Source organism: Heloderma suspectum, chromosome 3 (assembly GCF_057233095.1).
Source record: "Heloderma suspectum isolate Gila_16-S chromosome 3, 16-S_ref, whole genome shotgun sequence".
Classification (NCBI taxonomy): domain Eukaryota; kingdom Metazoa; phylum Chordata; class Lepidosauria; order Squamata; family Helodermatidae; genus Heloderma; species Heloderma suspectum.
This window is the reverse complement of record NC_139460.1, coordinates 317,507,368-317,525,836: the sequence shown is the minus strand read 5'-3', so window position 1 is coordinate 317,525,836 and position 18,469 is coordinate 317,507,368. Positions and strand designations below refer to the sequence as shown.

Below are 18,469 nucleotides of genomic sequence, written 5' to 3'. Positions count from 1 at the left end.
TTTTCTTTTCACAATGATGGTCTGAGCTGGGTTAGGTGGAGGTGTATGTAACTAGCCCAAGGGCATCTATTCAGTTTCATGGCTGAGCAGGGATTTGAACCCAGGTCTCCTCAATCCAGGGGCCGCGGTGGCTTAGTGGTTAAGACGCTGAACTGCAGACTGGAAGGTCGGCAGGTCAGCAGTTCGAGACCCGAGTGCCGCGTGACGGAGTGAGCTCCCGTCTTCAGTCCCAGCTTCTGCCAACCTAGCAGTTCGAAAGCAAGAAATTGCAAGTAGATAAATAGGTACCGCCTTGGCAGGAAAGGTAACGGTGTTCCGTGCACCTCGGTGTTCAGTCACGCCGGCCACATGACCACGGAAGCGTCTTCGGACAGCACTGGCTCTTCGGCTTAGAAACGGGGATGAGCACCGCACCCTAGAGTCGGACACGACTGGCTGGGGACACCTTTACCTTTACCTCCTCAATCCAACACAATTGCAACACTCTAGTCTACCCACTATACCCCATAAGCTCTTTGGTGTTAAGAGGCCCTGTTTCTGCCACCCTAATCTGGGGTGTGCGTGCGCGCGCATGTGTGGCATGTAGCTCCCCAATACCCTCCCTACAAGGGGTGTGTGTGCGTCTCCCATGAGTTACCTCATGAAAGACAAAAAGTCTACACTGCCTGTGGGTCTCATAGGAGGTTCCTATAGGATCCTTGATCCACTCATCAAGGGAAGAAACGGCCTGGAAGAGAGGAGGGAAGGAGTGACCTTGCCAATCCCCGCCCCACAGGGGGTCTCCATCTCTCCCTTCTCATATCGCTGAACAACGCCAGTGCGACGGGGTCGTGCATTTGCCGCAGAAAGGGACGAAATGGCCGTGGGGGGAGAGAAGACCCGATCTCCCCTACCCCCAATAATACCCTGTCGGAAAGGGAGGTGTGACTCTCACCACTGCCAATAATGGGGCTAAGGTTTTGCCCACCCCATTGGAGAACCGGGGTGGGAAGCGCCAGACGGGCGCCGTCACAGGAACCTTCCCCCTTCCCCTACAACAGCTCACCCCAATCGACCCTCCTAGGCTCTCGTCTCCCCCGCCACAGGAGCGGGGTGGCTGACTGACCGGCCCACACGCCAGAATCGCGCCCCCCATCCCCGCCGCCCTCTGATGCGGGCGGCTCAGGGGAACTGAAGGCGCGAATGCCTCATTACCGCCCCCTAAACGGGGTCAGGATCGTTCTCCGTCCCCGCGCCGCCGCCACGCTCCCTCAGCGGGGCACCTCGGACTGAGGCCGGGCAGGGGGCAGGCCTCAGCAACGAGGAGACGGTTGCGGGCGGCGGCTTCGCGGGCCCCTGTCCCGCGCAGAAGCCCCGGGGCAGGCGCCTGGCCCCGCTCCTCAGCCCTCGGGCCGGCCGGTTCCCCATTTCCCACACCGGCCTCGGCCCGGGGCGGCCCCGCCGCAGTGCGCATGAGCGGCTCGGCGGCGGAAGGCAGGGCCCGCGAGGAGGAGCCCCGGGAGCCGCCGCCGCTGCCGCCGCCACCATCGTTCCTCCTCCTCCTCCTCCTCCTCCTCCTCCTCCTCAGTGTCCGCCTGAGCCGGCCCAGGAGGGGAGCGAGGCCCGCGTGCAGCCCCCACCATGGTGAGAGCCCGGCCTGCTCCTAGGCCCAGGCCGCTGAGGGAGGGCGGGAGCAAGCAAGCGCCGCCATCGCCTGGCAACGCGGGGCCTAGCCGGGGGAAGCAGGCGGCGGCGGCGGCGGCGGGAGGGGGCAACACAGCGCGGGACCCTCCTCAGGCCTTCCCGGGTCTCCTAGCCCCTTTTAGGCGAGAGGCCGGGGTCCTTGAGTCGGGGGCGGGAGGGAAACTAGGCCTGAGGGGCACCCACGACCCCCAGAGAGCCGAAGCAGGTGGGCGGGCAGACTGGGGGTGCGGGATGACCTTCCCCCTGGGCTTGTATGGAGTAGAAGGGAGCTGGGCTCCTGAAGATTTGTGTGGCTGGACTGCGTGTGCGAGTGAAGGGGCAGGGGTTAGTTGCCCCTTCTTAATTTGGGGACTGACAGGATAGCTGGTCCCTTGGGAGGCTGAGCCCTGGGCATCTGAAACAGGGCTCTTTTGAGTGTGCGGATGCTGCTTGCTTGGGCCTCTTCCTCGTTTTATCTCTATGCTTCTGGAGGAAGCACTATATATTTATATGTGTGTGTGTGTGTGATATAGATAACTCTTTGTAGAATGTTTATGTGTAGATGTATGTTGAGAGATTCCAGAGGGGGCAGCTGCATTAGTCTGTTTCATCAAAACTGCCCGAGAGTCCTGTGGCACCTTAGAGATTTATAAGATTTTACTGTGGCGGAAGCTTTCGTAGACTAGAGATGATTCCTCAGGTGCATGGCTATCCTTGGTTGGCAAGTATAAGCCACGTTCTGTTACTTTCTCTTCCAGGGCTGCCCTGTAGTAGGCATTTTAAAACTGGAATACACATTTAATGAAGTGAAGAAGTGGACTGGTACCCAGGAGTTGCCTATTACAAGACAGACCCGGAAGAGAAAGTGACAAAATGCCACTTGCCATCTACAGCTTCCAGTTAAAATTAGTGATCTACGGAAGCCCGTTCTTCATTAACAGACAACAAACCTAATGGTTACTCACTAACAACAATGAGCCACCTAATAGAGACTTAGACCAAGTGGCTGGACCCGGCAACAAACCCAAGTGCCAAGTCAGTCCCAATATCTTCTGAGGCAGTGCTATTACAGGACCTAATAACCAGTAATTCAATCAGGGGCTTGTTCACCCGCTTATCCTCCAGTATGACATGTGTCATCACCCTCCAGTAATGCCTTTAAAAGAAACTGGTACATTCGCTACAAAAGAGAAAAAATAGACACAAATCTGACACCCAAAATGGCAACATTCGGAAGCCTTTGGGAGAATGTTTGAATTTCCCTGGACACGCTATTGTTCACCAAAAAGTCACCGCACTTGAACAAAAGACTTCAAGAGAGGCTCTGGTATGAAATTGCTGAACTAGAATTCAGATCTGTTGGATTGAAATGCAATTTGGGCTGTAGTTTTCTTTCCCCCTATAGGTGTTAAATTAGCATAGCACACCTAGGAAGATTTTTTATTATTATTATTATTATTATTTTACTAAGTGTTTTTGTGAAGGGGTTAGTCTCTTCTTGTCCTACTTACATTTCATATGCCTGCTGTTCCACTATGTTATCGTGACCTTTTGCATGACTTTTATATGTGTGTGTGATATTCCATATAAATACATATATATAATAACCCAGCCAGCTGAGGAATAAACTTTTATGCATATGATGGATGGAATCTAGTCCACAAAGGCCTAATATAAACAATAAACCTGTTAGTATTTAAGGTACCAGAAGACTCTGTGTGTGTGCTCGTGCATGCGTGTGTAAGACAGAGAGAAAGACATTGTATGTGTATATGTATACACACACACACATGCGTATTTTTCATTGCATAACAGACCTATCATAACCATGTGTTTTCAAAGGTAATCCTCTCTGATTTTGGTGGGACTTGCTTCCAAGTAAGTGTGCTTAAGGCAGCAACCTAAGAGTAAGTCTCACTGAACTCAGTGGCACTTACTTTAAGGGTTAGGTTGGGTTTGAAAAGTGTATTCACATTTGTTTTTCTAGATGGCTAGATTTTAAATGTTGAAAGAAACTTATATTCCCATGCACTTTTTTGCAATTAGAATGCTTAATAAAAGGAAAGTAGAGGAATTAAAAATAATTTTTATATCGGTCAGAATCCCCAAATTACTGTATCTAACTTCTTCAAGTTACATATTAAATATCTTGAAAATTGCAGCCGTAGTAATTTAGTTTACAATGTATTTATTTTATTAGTGGGCTTCTGAGATTATTTCAGGTATTCTTCCTGATTATGTGATCTGAGCACTTCCTAGTTACTTGTTGTCTCAGCCACTGTGCAGAGGCTTTAATTAAACATCATGTAAGATTCTTCAGGAAGTACAGTGAGTATATCGAGGCTCCTGAACTACTTAAGGTGTTTGAATACATTTAACTTTGGTCTCAGAGCACACACCCAGGATGTTTTCTCTTTACCTATGTGCATATCAACACCCAACTTCCTGGGAAAATACAAAGGAGTATTTAGCCAGTGTAATATAAGTTATGGCAAAGTCTGTTTATATTGTAGTAGTTGTCTCAAGAGGTATGAGACATCGTCCTTCCATCTTCTATAAAGTCTGTCCAAAGAACTAAAAAAGAATTGTATCTTATGTCATCTGGATTCAAGTTTTTGGATATATAAGTTCTAAGAGTTTGCTTCTGTCATCAGGACTTGATGTTGTAGTAAAATTAATATGCTATTGAAAGGTTTTTATGTGTTCTTTACTATTCATAGACTATCTTGGGACCACATACCATATGATAATCAGATTTTGCAAACAATCTTTTATTTATCTTCTCAGTATCTAAATTATCGTACATATTTATTGGACCAACTGTGTTCGTGGGTTTGGATGGCCAGGATCTATGTATTGCTTTATATTCCCCAATGCAGGGGGAGAAGAGGCAGCTGTGGGTTCTCCTGCACATGCCCTCCTCATGCAGTTTGTGGCATTTGCCCATTACAACAGGCAAGAGGTGGGGTTGGGGATAGAACTGGGGGAGAAATATGTAGTAGAAACCATGGTTGCCTTTTTTGCTACTGAAGTGGCGGGTTTAAAAGCTTACACGCATATTCTGAAGTTAGCAATCTGGCAGCCTAAATAGGGCAGGGTGGTAAGCTTGTGAGTTGCACAGAGCTCTTCCTGGAGCTCTTTATTTTTTTTTAAACTTCTGTAGAGTCTCCCAGTTGACTTCAGACACTGTAATCTTTTTTTTATGGCTCCCCTGTTCTGTAATTATGATAAAAAACACACTTTTACCCATATATTTTTCTCAATTGACTTTCATTTACAGGATGTTAGTATGATTTTTGACACATGTATGTAAAGTTACACAGACTGTCTCTCTGACCCAGATACACAGCAGCTTCTTAGCTGCTGGAGAGGGGCATGAGTGGGGTAATGCATGTTGTTCTGAATGCAGTAGCACATTGCTGGTTAAGAATCCCCACCCCGCCCCTGATTTACACAGTATAAAGGAGATGATTTGTGAAAAAGTAAAACCACTGTGTTCTCAACATCAAATTTTGTTTTATGGTGTTATATTTCTGGGGTGATTCACAGGTATTTAAACTGATGTAGTCCCATTGAAAATGGATCACATGTACCTAAGTGCTGAACTACACAGGTTCATTGCCCAAAATTCTCCAAAGTGTCACTCCATGCTGAGATCTCCCTCTCTCTGCTGTAACATTTCAAGGTATGTTGTCATGTGCACATTTGCCCACCATCATTCTGCATCATTGGCTGGTAGAGGTGGACAATGCACCACATGGTGGCATGAGAATGTGGCTAAGTATTGATACACATTTCCGTGGGGAGAGCTTAACGTGGGAATGCTCTTTTGCAGCAGCATCTTTGTGTCACCTGTAATGTACAATTCCGCCTTAACAGATTTCTGAATTGCCTCCTTAGGATGTTGAGTTGGCACATCACTTCCCTAAAGCTGTGAACATAGTTGAGAGGTTCTATTGAAATCAAAGGTGCTTGCTGCCCAGTGTTGGGGGCTGAAGTCCCAGCCAAATAACAAATAGTTTCTGCTCATGCTCATTTATCTTAACATGTGTTGTTCAAAGAAAAGAAAGTAAATGCCTTGAGAATACAGCATCATGGCACTGTGGTTCTATAACATTCTGTTTCTTAATTTACTATGGCTGGAATCTAAAACTCACATGACTAGTTCTGTAAGGCCAAGGGGTTTGGGGGGTTGTGTTTCTTGCACAGCAGCCCCCCATGTCGCAAGCAATTTGTAATATGGTTGTGTGTGTTCTGGTCCCACCAGGCACACCCAAAATAGCTCTTTGGATGCTAGCCCATGTAACCAGATTCTCTGGTGATAAGTGTACTATCATTGTCTTGCATGTTGCTGTAGGGAAACTTAGATTCCTGGGCTTTTAGTATGTTGCTGTTTAGTTTTATATATGGTTTGGGTGATTTTTTTTTTTTGCATTACAGCTTTCTGTGTTTTAGTTGTACACCAAATCTGTGTATTTTCTAAGCAATAAAGAAACACTCCACACATTTAAAAAATGCTGGCTGCTCCCATATGAGCATTCCCTATTTTTGAGATCTTTTCCAGAAGCTTTGCTCTGAATGTCCCTGCCTTTTGAGTTTAGGTGAGTGGTGGTGACCAAGGCTAAGGCCTTTTTTATGGTGGTGCTCCATCTTTGGAATTTCCTCCCAAGGGTCGTTTGGACGGCACCAAGTTTGCTATTTTTTAAGAGACAAATCAAGGTGGCTTTTATTCTCCCAAATATTTGATGGATTGTCTGTTTTACTACTGCTCACTGCCCTTAGTTGTTTTAGGGTGCAATCCTATCCAGATAGTTGGCAGCCTCTGAACTCAGAGGCTGCCGGGTATCCAGTGAAGGGCGGGAGGAGAGTGGCAGCTCCATCATGCTCAGCCACCCTGCATTTCTGCTAGCAGCACCTCAGAGGGGAAGAAAGGAGGCTGGGGGGTCCATAGGAAATGGTGTAGGCAGCTGCCCTGGTCTCCTCCCTTCCCCGCCCCTGGGAATGCCCCCCTTTCCCCATCTCCATGCTCTGTTTTCTGAGCACAGAGAGGTAGCCGGTGCAGTTCTCTCTGTGCTGGCTATGAGGGGGATGGGGAAGGGGCGGGGAGTGCAGTTTCCTGGCTCCGAGGTCAGCCAGGAAACTTAACAGTCCTGTGCCGCCGCCCCCCTGCCTATGGACACTGTCTGGTGGGCATACGATTGCTTTCTTAATTTATGTTTTATGCATTGTTTTTTCACAGTTTATATTGTTAGCTGCTTTGAAGGCTTCTACACTTGCCTACTTTAACCAGGGAAAAATGGTAACCATAGATGGATGTGGCTAAGTGGATTTTTATCTCCACTATAATGTTTTATCGCCTGTTTTATCATGTGAAGGTTTGGCATAGTAAAGTTTCTCCACCAGATGATGCTATCAAATGCCTTAGTTTACTGGCTATGTTTTCATGGTGACTGAAGAATCTCCATTAGTCAGGATGCAGAATTAGTGGTTCCTAGTATCTCTCCACTATTGCATAATCTACAATATGCATAATTATTGCTGTGCATAATTTTCCTGCGGAAGTACAGGAATAAAATTTTAGTAAAGGTTTAGGGGTGCTTCCAAACAAGGCATTTATCTCACCATTGCCCCGCCTGATACACGGAATTTTACGCAGGGATCAGACACCATTGCTTTCCATTCATAACTCTCCTATGTTTTCCTGCCATTTCTTCCATCTTTTTTCTTACTGCAGAAAATCAATTAAGGAGAAAAAGTTGGAATCAGTACACAGTGCCTTTTGATTCGTAGCTCTAGGAGCCTTCTGTCTGGAACAGGGCACCTAAAACAGACCATGGGTTATGCGAGGGTTGTTTAACCCTCGCATAACCCATGCTTGCCAGGTTCGCATGACATGACAACCCCTGAGGGGGGTTTGCATATTCAAAATGCTGACTGCATGTGCCACAGTCTCACTGTGGGTTAAATAACCCATGGTGAGCTGTCATGTTGTGCGAACAGTCTCATTCTGTTAAACAGTTGGTTTATTGGATTTGTGAGCTGCTTTGAGTGGCACTAAGCAATGTAACTTGGAATTAAATTGTTAAATAAAAGGAAAACAAGATAAGGAACTTACCAAGCAGACTTTCTGAATATCTGCCTTAATCCTCTGTCAGACTCCATATATCACTTGTGGAGATTGAGTTGTCCTTTTGGGTTCTAGGAGGAAGTTAGATGTTCCTCCTCAGGTAAGCACATGTGAAGTCTCACTATTCTGTCTTCTGACACATTTCCAGAACAAGTTGAAGTCATCACAGAAAGATAAAGTTCGGCAGTTTATGATCTTCACGCAGTCCAGTGAAAAGACCGCAGTGAGTTGTCTGTCTCAGAATGACTGGAAGCTAGATGTTGCAACGGATAATTTTTTTCAAAATCCTGAACTGTATATACGAGAAAATGTCAAAGGCTCCCTGGACAGAAAGAAATTAGAACAGCTATATAATAGATACAAAGGTGAGTATAATGTAGTTTTTTGTTAGCCTCTTGCATGCATTAATATACCTATAGATTTCACCTCATCTGGAAACCAGGCCAGAAACCTTGATTTCAGCTGGGGCCAAGTCATTTCTAGAACAAACCAAGGAGGAGGAATGAACATGGTCTAAAAATTGTAGGACAAACACTTCCCTTTTACTTAGTTGTGACATTTTAATCCCATCCTTCTTCTAAGGAGCTCAACGTGGTAGACATGGTCCCCCTCTATTGTGTCTTTGCAACAAACCTGTGAGGTAGATTGGAGAGATGGTGACTGGCCTAAGGTCACCCAGCGAGCTTCCTGGCTGAGTATAGACTTGAACCTGTTTTTTCCTAGTCCAAATACCCCACTGGTTCTTTCCACGATGTTCGAGTTACTGGCATAGCATTTGAGTTACACTATCTGCTTTCCCCAAATTTCTCTTAATTAAAAATAGACAAATATCATAAAATGGATTGTTTCTTGGACACAGTATTCCAAAGGTGACTAATGAAACTTGTGTGTCAGTAGAAAGGTAGATCTCTGTCCTTGAACGTGCTTGCTTTACAGGCTAAGAAAGGCACCCTTCTGATGTAGATGCGTGGGAGCCAGTTTTCCAGAATTTCATCTCATGTGACATAGGGCCAAGTGAGAATGACACCACCCACATGGCATTTTGGCAGCGACAAGATATCGGGCTGGAAGAAATGAATTGCCATTGGCAAACAACATAACTGCAAGGCCCATAATTTTTTAAATATTTTTTTATTGTAACTTTCAACAAAACCATGAGAAGAAAAGAGGGGAAAAATATAACTACATGATTTGAATATATCAATTTCAATTCATGCTTTTGAAGTGTGTGTGTGTAAACACATGAAAATACAGTTTTCTTAAAACAAAAGAAAATTATGCATAAATTTCAACAAAGTCAGACCAGTTATCCATATATGTATCCGTTTGCGAGTGGCACCTATATACCGCCTGTTCAAACGTTGAAAGCGTTGTTAGGTTGTCAGTCCATTGCATTATAGGAGGTGAGCATTTATCCTTCCAATGGTGTAGTATCAGTCTTTTAGCTATCAAAAAGGACTTCCAGGGAGCAGGTAGATAATTTAAAAAGGACATGTACATCAGTAAATATTAAAGAGTATTCCAAAACAAAGTTTATCCATACAGTAACCTCCTCCCCAAAAGAGGCAGCTATTGGGCATTGCAGAAACATATGATTAAAAGAAGCTTTAGTTGTATTACACCTCCAACAATTCGCCAACTTAGACAAACCCTTATTAAAGAGATGTTGTGGCATCCAATAGACACAGAACAAGAGTTTTTGCTGAATAAGACGTAACCTGAGATCCATAGACGCTTTGGATACAGTTGCTAATGCAGTGATCTATTGATAAGGCAAAATGGGACAGTCCAGTTCCCTATTCCATTTCTGCTTAAGACTTCATGTATTATGTTTATTTACCGATAATTATTTATAAACATGCATCATAGGTCGATATAACTGATTAGCCTCAATAAGTGCTTCCAATAGCAAAGGAGATTCCGAAGCTGTAAAAGTGGCAGGGCCAAACCTAGATTCTAACAAATGTTGCAATTGCAAGTATTGCTATTCAGCTGTAGCAGGCAAATTGTATTTGGCACGCAAAGCTAAGAATGGCAAAAACTCATTATCAGCACCCTCTAATTGATCCAAGGTAAAAATCAACTTATCCATCCAAGTCCTCCACAAAAACATTTTCTTACCAATTTTTAAATCTGGATTTCCCCATAGAGTCAGTTCAGCATGAGAAAATGGAACAAAATGGAATTGACATGACATACGCCACATGTCTCTAAAAGTCCTAACAGTGGGCGGAACCCTATCCATTTTAATGTGCTGAGAACCTAATGCCATCCATTTGGAGAGAAGATCCAGACAGGAACATTCCAAAACTGACCAAGGTGGAAAATCAAATCTAGGTAGAAAAGACCAGAATTTAATACTGGTCACCAAATAGGCCGGATGATATAAAGCAAGATTTCGGTTTTTGTTTGTTTTTGTTTTTGTTGGAACTTACAATACAAAATAGATTGAAATAAAATAAAGTAAGATCCTGAAATCCAACCCCACCTTCTTTAATTGGAGGTTGCATCCTTTTCAAGGATATTTATGGTGGGGAGGAACCCCCCTAACGTTTATGAAACAGCATTGAATTTTTGAAAATATTTGTCAGGTATAAATAGAGGAATCACATGTGTAACAGACCCATAAATATAAAGAATGGAAGCACTCTTCCTATGGTCCCTTCCTCTGACTATTTGCACAGGCCTGGCATACTTTGTCATTTTTTTCTGATTGTAATAACTTCAGCTGACAGAATGCCCTGCTTCGCACATCACGGTGACAAATTGTGGGTTAATTAATCCACAATTTGCAGGGATGTGCAGAACATGCTCACTGTTTCTGGTTTTCATAAACAGTCTACACATGCCCCATTCATAGGCTATTAGCATGATGTCTGAACCCGGACACACTGTGTTGTTTATGGGTTAAACAGCCCAGAGTTAACCTATGATTTATTGTTGGGTTAACACACAATTTGCCACCATGACATGTGAACCAGTTCAGTGTCCCAATGTCTCTCCCTCTGCCATCTTGTAAGTAGCAGCCTTGTGTTGTAGCTGCTGTGCCTGCCCATGGAGCTTGCACAGCGCAGTAATGGGGCTGTGTCTAGTTGCATGGAAACATTTTTACTCACCACAGGTAACTCACATAATAAGGGAGTGTCTTATTATGTTTCATATACATTATATTGTCCTTCTTACTGCAGCCCTATAAGGTAGGTCAATATTATTTCCATACTGCAGGTGGGAGTTTAGGGCTGAGAGGTAATGGCTTGCCTAAGGCCACTTAAGTGAGTTTGTGGCAGAGATTTGAACTGGAGTCTTCCTGATTTGTAGCTCAGTCTCTTAGCCACAAAACTCCATCAGCTCTCAGGTTCTATCTAGAATTTTAGATCCTTACCGTACCCACGTTCTTTTTGGGCGTGGTTCCTACTTTTCTCCAACCTTCCTAACAATAATTTGTTGAACAATCTCTCTCCCTCCCCTCTCAAGAATCTTCCATCCTGGACTGCATTTTAGCTTCTTCTCACAGGGAAGATGGGTGAAATCCAGTCCTTCAATGAGAGGGTTTAGTCAAGTGATTAACTCTGTCTCTTCTTTGAAATGTGAATAAGGGTGCAATCCTTTGCATGTTTAGACAGAAAGAAGCCTTACAGCTCCCAGAATGCTGGGAGATGTAGGACTTTTTTCTGTCTAAACATGCATAGGATACCACCCTAAGTAGCTCACCTTACAGTACGATCGTAATCGCAGGCAAGATAAGGGTTCCATGTGTACTTCCTACACATTTAAAAATGCTGGATAAAAGATGAATTAAATAGCAGCTGCCAGCATTTCATGTCCCTTGGGTTAGAACAAGGATGCGCGACATGTGATCCTCCAGTTGTTTGGCCTACGATTCCCATGATTGGCTATGCTTGCTAGGGCTGTTGGGAGATATAGGCCAAAACATCTGAAATGCCACAGGTTGCCCACCATTGACTTAGAAAGTGGATTCTGATAGAAGTGATTTGTCTTGAAATAGTGCATGGCTATATTCCTGTTAGAAATAGTTTCAAAGAAGTTGTAGATTTTCATTTATTTTATTTCACTTTTAAACTCCAAGATCCTCAAGATGAGAATAAAATTGGCATAGATGGTATACAGCAGTTTTGTGATGACCTTGCGCTTGACCCTGCCAGTATTAGCGTATTGATTATTGCCTGGAAGTTCAGAGCTGCAACGCAGTGCGAATTCTTAAAGATGGAATTCATGGATGGGATGACAGAACTAGGGTAAGTGTTCAATGGGTATATGAGAGTAGCCCAATCTTGTTGTGCAAGTAGAGGTTTGTGCCTCTGCAATTGAAGGAGCATCTTATAGAGCTGAGGAAGAGCCATTCAAGCTCTGTCCATTTGCTGTTTTTACATACACACTGCTGACTCCGTGGAGTGTAGGACCAGGCCATACACTGAAATTTAGAAGAAAATGCTCCAAACAAATCTTCTCCTACAAGGAACTGAACTGACTTCAGAATATTTGTTTGGTATTTTGTCTTCTAAATGCTGGCAAACATATTGGTGCAAGGCACGAGAAAGCTATGAGAGAACACAAATGCTATATTTCTATATGGCAGTCTGGTACTCCTGATAAAGCTCTTCTGTAAGTCCTTGCCTGTTCACAAGATCAAGAAAACATACTATCTGCCAGATCATTTAAATTAAATAGTCTAATTTCTAAGGACTGAATCTCAAAGACTACCCCTTCCCCTTCCTGGCTGTATGTGTGTGTGTATTTGTTTATTGTTATTTGACACTTTCACCATATTCATAGCTCTGTGAAAAGCAGTGTTGGAGCCTAAAAGGGGTTCCTAATCTTTCTTGGTGAAGTGGCTTCAGGCTCTGCCTCCTAAGGACGTTCTGACTCTAGATAGTTCATAACTGTATTGGTGAACTTGTTTTTAATCACTGGTTAAATATGGAAGAGAGCTTGAGGAATGATTAAATAAAACTATTTGGCAAGGAAATGAATGTAATATTATCTTTTGTTAAAGCAACTATTTGGTCATAAATACGTGTTTAAAATAATGGTATAATATACTGACTAATGCACAGATAAACTTCTTTTTTTAAAAAAAAATACAGATGTGACAGCATAGAAAAACTAAAGGCCCAGATTCCTAAAATGGAACAAGAATTGAAAGAGCCAGGAAGGTTTAAGGATTTTTATCAGTTTACTTTCAACTTTGCAAAGAATCCAGGACAGAAAGGTTTAGGTATGTATGCCAAAATTTCCTAGTACAGAAATAAGTGAGCCAAGCCGCCTGCAGGAATGCAGAGTCCTGGCACGGCTACTGCTGAATCTGATGATAGAAAATATCTCCCTTTCTTCAGATGTGGTGATCACATATTAAGACCAGCCTACTAAGATTACCTAAGCAACTATGTCCTCTTGCAAAAGTATATCTCACTTGACATCTTGGCCCTGTCCTGAAGGGTTGCTGTGTGTTCAGTAGTGTTTCCAAGGCCTCTTTTTTCCAAATCTAGCTTAATTTGCCAGGGGGCAAGTCACCCCTGAAATTTGGGGTATGTTCAGAAGCATGAGAAGCTATCCAGGGGAAGGGAGGGGAAAGTGAAACCCCACTGTCTAGTTGTGGCAGTCCTAGATGTCCTTGGAAGGGGGGGGGGGGGAATCTCCAAGATCTTCAAACCATCAAAGTGTTCTTGTATAGACAGTTTCTTTGTAACCATCAGTTTATTGTGCAATACCAAAATTAGTATGTCTGGGAAAAATGTAGATATTTTTAAATGTGAGTTAATTTTTTTATTTAACCTTACAGACTTAGAAATGGCCATCGCCTACTGGAATTTAGTACTTCATGGAAGATTTAAATTCCTAGACTTGTGGAACAAATTTTTATTGGTAAGCTCAAGTATTAATTGCCTCATCAGGAATGATTAGATGTTCAGTTACAGGAGCTTCTGCAGCCATCCTTGTTGCCTGGCTGTTCCAGAAGAGACCCAGATCAACCATCTTTGCCCACGAGCAATGGTCAGCAGCTGTGGGCCAAGTCTGCATTAGGGAGAACTGGCAGATTTCTTTGCCTCAAAACCTTGCTTGATTTTAAATTTGAAGGAGGAGGATGTGAGAATGACAACCAGAAATCCCATATGGAAATGTTCAAGTTTCTCTTGGATATCTTTTACAAACTTTACTACTATTCTGAGCAACTGTACTTCTGAAGCCCAGGTCTGCAGAACTTGCGGCCCATCAGCCATATAAGCCACGTGCCTGGCTGTGCTGCTTGCCTGGCCTGCGAAAACAGTGGGGTTGTCAAGCTGGTGTGCTGCATTTTGTTTCTTGGGTCATATTTGAACACACACAGCTACCATAGACTGAGTCATTGGTCCATCTAGCCCAGTGTTGACCTGGTTCACACGTAATGACAACCCAGAGTATGGGTTGAATGTGGGTTGTTGAATCCTGGGTTGTTGTTAGGTGCAAACCTGAAACTATGGGTTAACCATGAACAACCCAGGAAGAGAATCCATTGTTTGTTGTTGGGATGTGAACTCTGGGTTGTTTTAACTAAGGGTTATCATTATGTGCGAACCCAGAACTGTGGGTTGTTCATGAATTGTTTTTCCAGGCTACAGTGGCAGTGGGCAAGAGTGGTTAAAAAAAAAACCCAGTCACCCTACATGCTGCTACTACTACAGCATAGCAAAGGCATTTGAGATACAGGGAGGGAATGGACAAAGGAAGAAGGAATTAAACAGCTCAGGGATTGAACCCCCCCCCCTGCACTTCGTGCGATCATTTGGCAGACAAATCATGGGTAAACTGAGTAAATTCTGGGTTGTTGTGACATGTGAACCAGGTCACTGTGCTCTACTTGGCAGTAGCTCCCCAAGAACTAAGACAGGGCTCTTTCCCAACCCTAAGAACCTTTGAACTGGAGATGCTGGAGGTTGAACTTGGGACCTTCTTGATGCAAAGCAGGTGTTCTGCAGTGAGCTCTGGGCTCTCTTCTGGGCCTGCCAAAAACCTTGGTGCATAGATAATGCTTTTGATTATGACAATATGGTTTTCCCTCAACCAGGAACATCATAAAAGATCTATACCGAAGGACACTTGGAACCTTCTTCTAGACTTCAGTGCGATGATAGCGGATGATATGTCAAATTATGATGAGGAAGGTAATGTTTCTACTTGATCCTGTTCAAACACTTGTCCAAGTCCAGCTCTCTGGTATGCTAGCCCTTCAGGGAGTAAATCTTCCTCCTGAGAGGCTTCCCTTCCCAAGCAATTCTACTTTTGTCCAGTTTATTTTACCAGAACTTTCAGTACTTTCCTGTTAACTTCCTTCACTGCCATATTTGTTCATTTGTTGGTACTCTGAGATGTTTTAATTCTTAGGGGTGTAGTGAGCATACAATGAGGGTATTGTTTGTCCAGCTTCTGAAAAATAAGGCCAGTCATTTTGCACAGACACTGGGCACAATCCAATATTACAGTCACCATCATCACCATAGCGACCATTAAGTTCATTCTGGTGAACAGCTTCCAGCCAGATGCAGCTGTGGTATTTTGCTCTTAAAAAATAAAACCAAAACCTGACAGCATTTCCCCTATTAAGATGGTATGCTAAGTTGCCAGCTGCTGAGTCACTAATCTTGCATGCCCCTCCTGCCTCCAATTGGATGACTGACTAAGTGGGAACTTAGTGCGCCATTTTGAAATTCTTTCCTTCCTGCCCCACTTGTTTTCCCAGTCTTGCTCTCTGAAAATTCCTTAGTTGCTAAAGAGGAGCTGTCACCGTTGCTGACTTTTTTCCCCCCGACTCCCTTATGTTAGAGAAAAATAAGCTTTAGCCCAATCCCATCTCGTTCCAGTACATGGGGCATTTTTTTTTTTTAAGGCAAGGGAGAGTTGCTGCAAGGAAGGAAGAAAACCTGGAGTGTTTTTTCTTCCAGAAGGAAAGGTTGTTTATTGATCTGCCCTAGTCTTGTAAACAGATTCCTGCTGGACTGTGCTTAGGTACAAATTAAGTTCTATGTAGGGATGAGTGCAAAAAACAGGGCCTGCCTAAGTCAAGTTTGTTGGAGAGTTGTGGGGGAAAGTAACTCCAGGCAGGAGTTAGGAAAAAGCCAGGACTGTTTCTTGGGTGAGAGAGATCCTGTTCTTAATTGCGTACAGTAGGTATACTGGTAAGGTTGTCAGGTGCAGGGTGGGGATGGGGGGCAGGCAATGTTTAATTTCTAAAAAGAGAAGCGCAGGGAAAATGGGTGGTGGAAAAGGTTAACATCTGTCTTGTAGCCCTTCTCTTTCATGCTGGGCTGTGGATATGTGCATAGTGGCAAGGCTGCACTTGCTCAGTGGAAAGGGAAAGGCCCCCTGCCTGTATCCAGAGGCACTTTTAGTGTTGGCTATTTGAAATTATCATTGACTGCCAAGCCCAGCTGCAATTTGTTGATCCCTGGCTTCATCCAGAGATCTCCTCCTGCCGGAGGGTGCTGTGTGTGGTGAATCTGCACAGTTTTGAAAAAGTTGTATAAATAAATAAATACAAAATTATCATATTAGAGGAAGGACTTGGCTTTCTACTGTACATAAATAGCTGTTATTCCAAGAAATAAAAAAGCTCTTTTTTTCATTGTGTGTTACAATGAGACTATCCCATGACTGTTGAATAAACAGCAGGATCTTTTTTTTTTAATTAAACCATGAAATATGAATAGTGACCCATGTTGCAGGGCTGTTCAGGGGTTATTGGGATACTGTATGTCAAGTGCTTTGAACATTTGAAATGTACTATATAAATGCTTAGTATTACTATGTTTCTGTTTGCCCTCTTGTGAAAGCTTGTAAAAATTCAGAGCCTCCAATACGTATTTTGGTAAAGTGTTATGAAGGCTTAATAATTCATCTGTTTCCCCCACTTTCTCCTAGGGGCATGGCCAGTTCTTATTGATGACTTTGTGGAATTTGCACGCCCTCAAATTGCTGGAATAAAAAGTACGACAGTGTAGTGCTAAGTGAACCTTCTAGAATGTACATAGTCTGTACAAATAAACATAATGGGGAAAAATTGCACAGTCAATTTCCGCTGACTGACTGAACAGGACTGAAGACCAATCCTCAAGAAATAGAGGCTGAGGGTTGAGGCAAACCTTTAAGGATCTACCTTGGACCATATCAGACTATGGGTGGTTTGGGCTTCTCTCCTAGCCTGGGCCATCCTTGCCCATTTGAAAACTCCAGCATTGTGGATATCGTCCTTTTTCTTTTTTAATGGAGCACCCTAATCCTTTCCATAAATCTTAAATGTTTTTGGATGGTTATTTTGAAATTTCTGGTTCCACCTAAAGCACATGCTGTCTTCACCAAGCAAACTCTTTGGCATAAGAAGTCCACAGATCAACATTGCAACCTGATTGTTTTATTTTTTAAAAAAAGAAAAAAAAAAAGGCCTTCAGATAACATTCTTTTGGGCTAGCTGCAAAGACTATGCTGAGAATATCCTAAAACAGTGATAAGTTTAAAGTGTATTGGATCTGGTTTTCTTCCGTGTTTTTACAGCTATTGTCAATGTGAGTGGTGAGGGTTTTTGTTTTTGCTTTGTTTAAAGCAAATGTCAAAACACCCCAACAAAGGCTTGGATTTTTCTCTCCCTCAGTATCAGGCAATCCAGCTACATAGGTGCTTGACTGAACACTGTTGAAACACAGCACAGATACTGGGCACTTAACAGTGCCTGTATTTTAATAAACTAGTCAGAAACACTGGGTGCCTAATGTTGAAAGTTGAATCGTCCTTTAGGGCCCTGGTCTTCAGGAGCTGGGCCATGTGAAGCTTGTTGAGTTTCTGGCTGTTCCCTCAGTCTTCTTGCTGTTGCTCCCATGTTGTTCTTGGTGGCTTCCCATGTCTGCCAGCATTCCAGCTTTGGCCACCATGTTTCTTCACAATGCTTACACATGCAGTATCAAAGGGAAACAGGCAGGCCCTGGGATGTCTGTGTCCACCTGGACTAGTGACAGCCCCTGTAACCTGCCTGCCTCGCAGTTTAATTAGGTAGTGCTGTTCTAGGGCAGTGTTCGGCTTCTTCAGGGAATTGGGGCTTTTCTCCTCATCACCCCTCAATCCTTGGGGCTAGTTGGTATGTTCACTATCATTCACCTAACTCTGCTATCTTTGTCCACTTTTTTTGACTGGTTCGAAGTGGACAAAGTTATGGTGAAGTATCATGGGCCATGTTATTTCTAACTTCCACTGGCTGTAGGGTTTGCAAAACGAGGACCAGCAGGTTTAATCTAAAATGGGTGGGAAGCTGTGCCCCCCCAGATGTTGCTGGACTGCAACTCACAACATAGCCAATGGTCAGAGATGATGGGAGTTGTAGTCCAGCAACATCTGGAGGGCCACAGGTTCCCGACCCATGAGCTACAATGTGGGTAATAACTTGCTCACAACTGCACTTAGAGTTACCTAGAACAATTTTGTAGTATTGAAATGCTCATCTCTTTGTTGGGGAAATCTCTTCCTACTCCCTGCTCCCGTTAAGTTCTACTGAAATGTTAAGACTTGAATACAATACTGAACTTGTAATGTTTGTTACACAATATAGATTTCTTGATTAGGGCCAAGGAAGGTTTTTGATTGTGGTTTTGGAATAACAGTGAGTGTGATACGAATCCCTTCTAGACTTGATGGCTTGAG

General features: G+C 43.6%; 1 protein-coding gene across 3 annotated transcripts; it reads left to right on the top strand.

The window, feature by feature from the left end:
• Positions 1-1,462: 1,462 nt before the first annotated feature.
• On the top strand, positions 1,463-17,405 carry DCUN1D1 (defective in cullin neddylation 1 domain containing 1). 3 transcript variants are annotated; one of them, XM_084847597.1, is made up of 8 exons: positions 1,463-1,623; positions 5,212-5,347; positions 7,938-8,154; positions 11,877-12,045; positions 12,895-13,025; positions 13,590-13,672; positions 14,853-14,949; positions 16,703-17,405. In XM_084847597.1, exons 3-8 carry the CDS (start codon positions 7,980-7,982, stop codon positions 16,780-16,782), a joined length of 735 nt encoding a protein of 244 aa, XP_084703723.1. In that variant the 5' UTR covers positions 1,463-1,623; positions 5,212-5,347; positions 7,938-7,979; the 3' UTR covers positions 16,783-17,405. The 3 variants fall into 3 exon arrangements, with proteins under 3 accessions (XP_084703723.1, XP_084703722.1, XP_084703721.1); XM_084847596.1 differs by lacking the exon at positions 5,212-5,347 and adding an exon at positions 2,421-2,989; XM_084847595.1 differs by lacking the exon at positions 5,212-5,347.
• Positions 17,406-18,469: the final 1,064 nt, after the last annotated feature.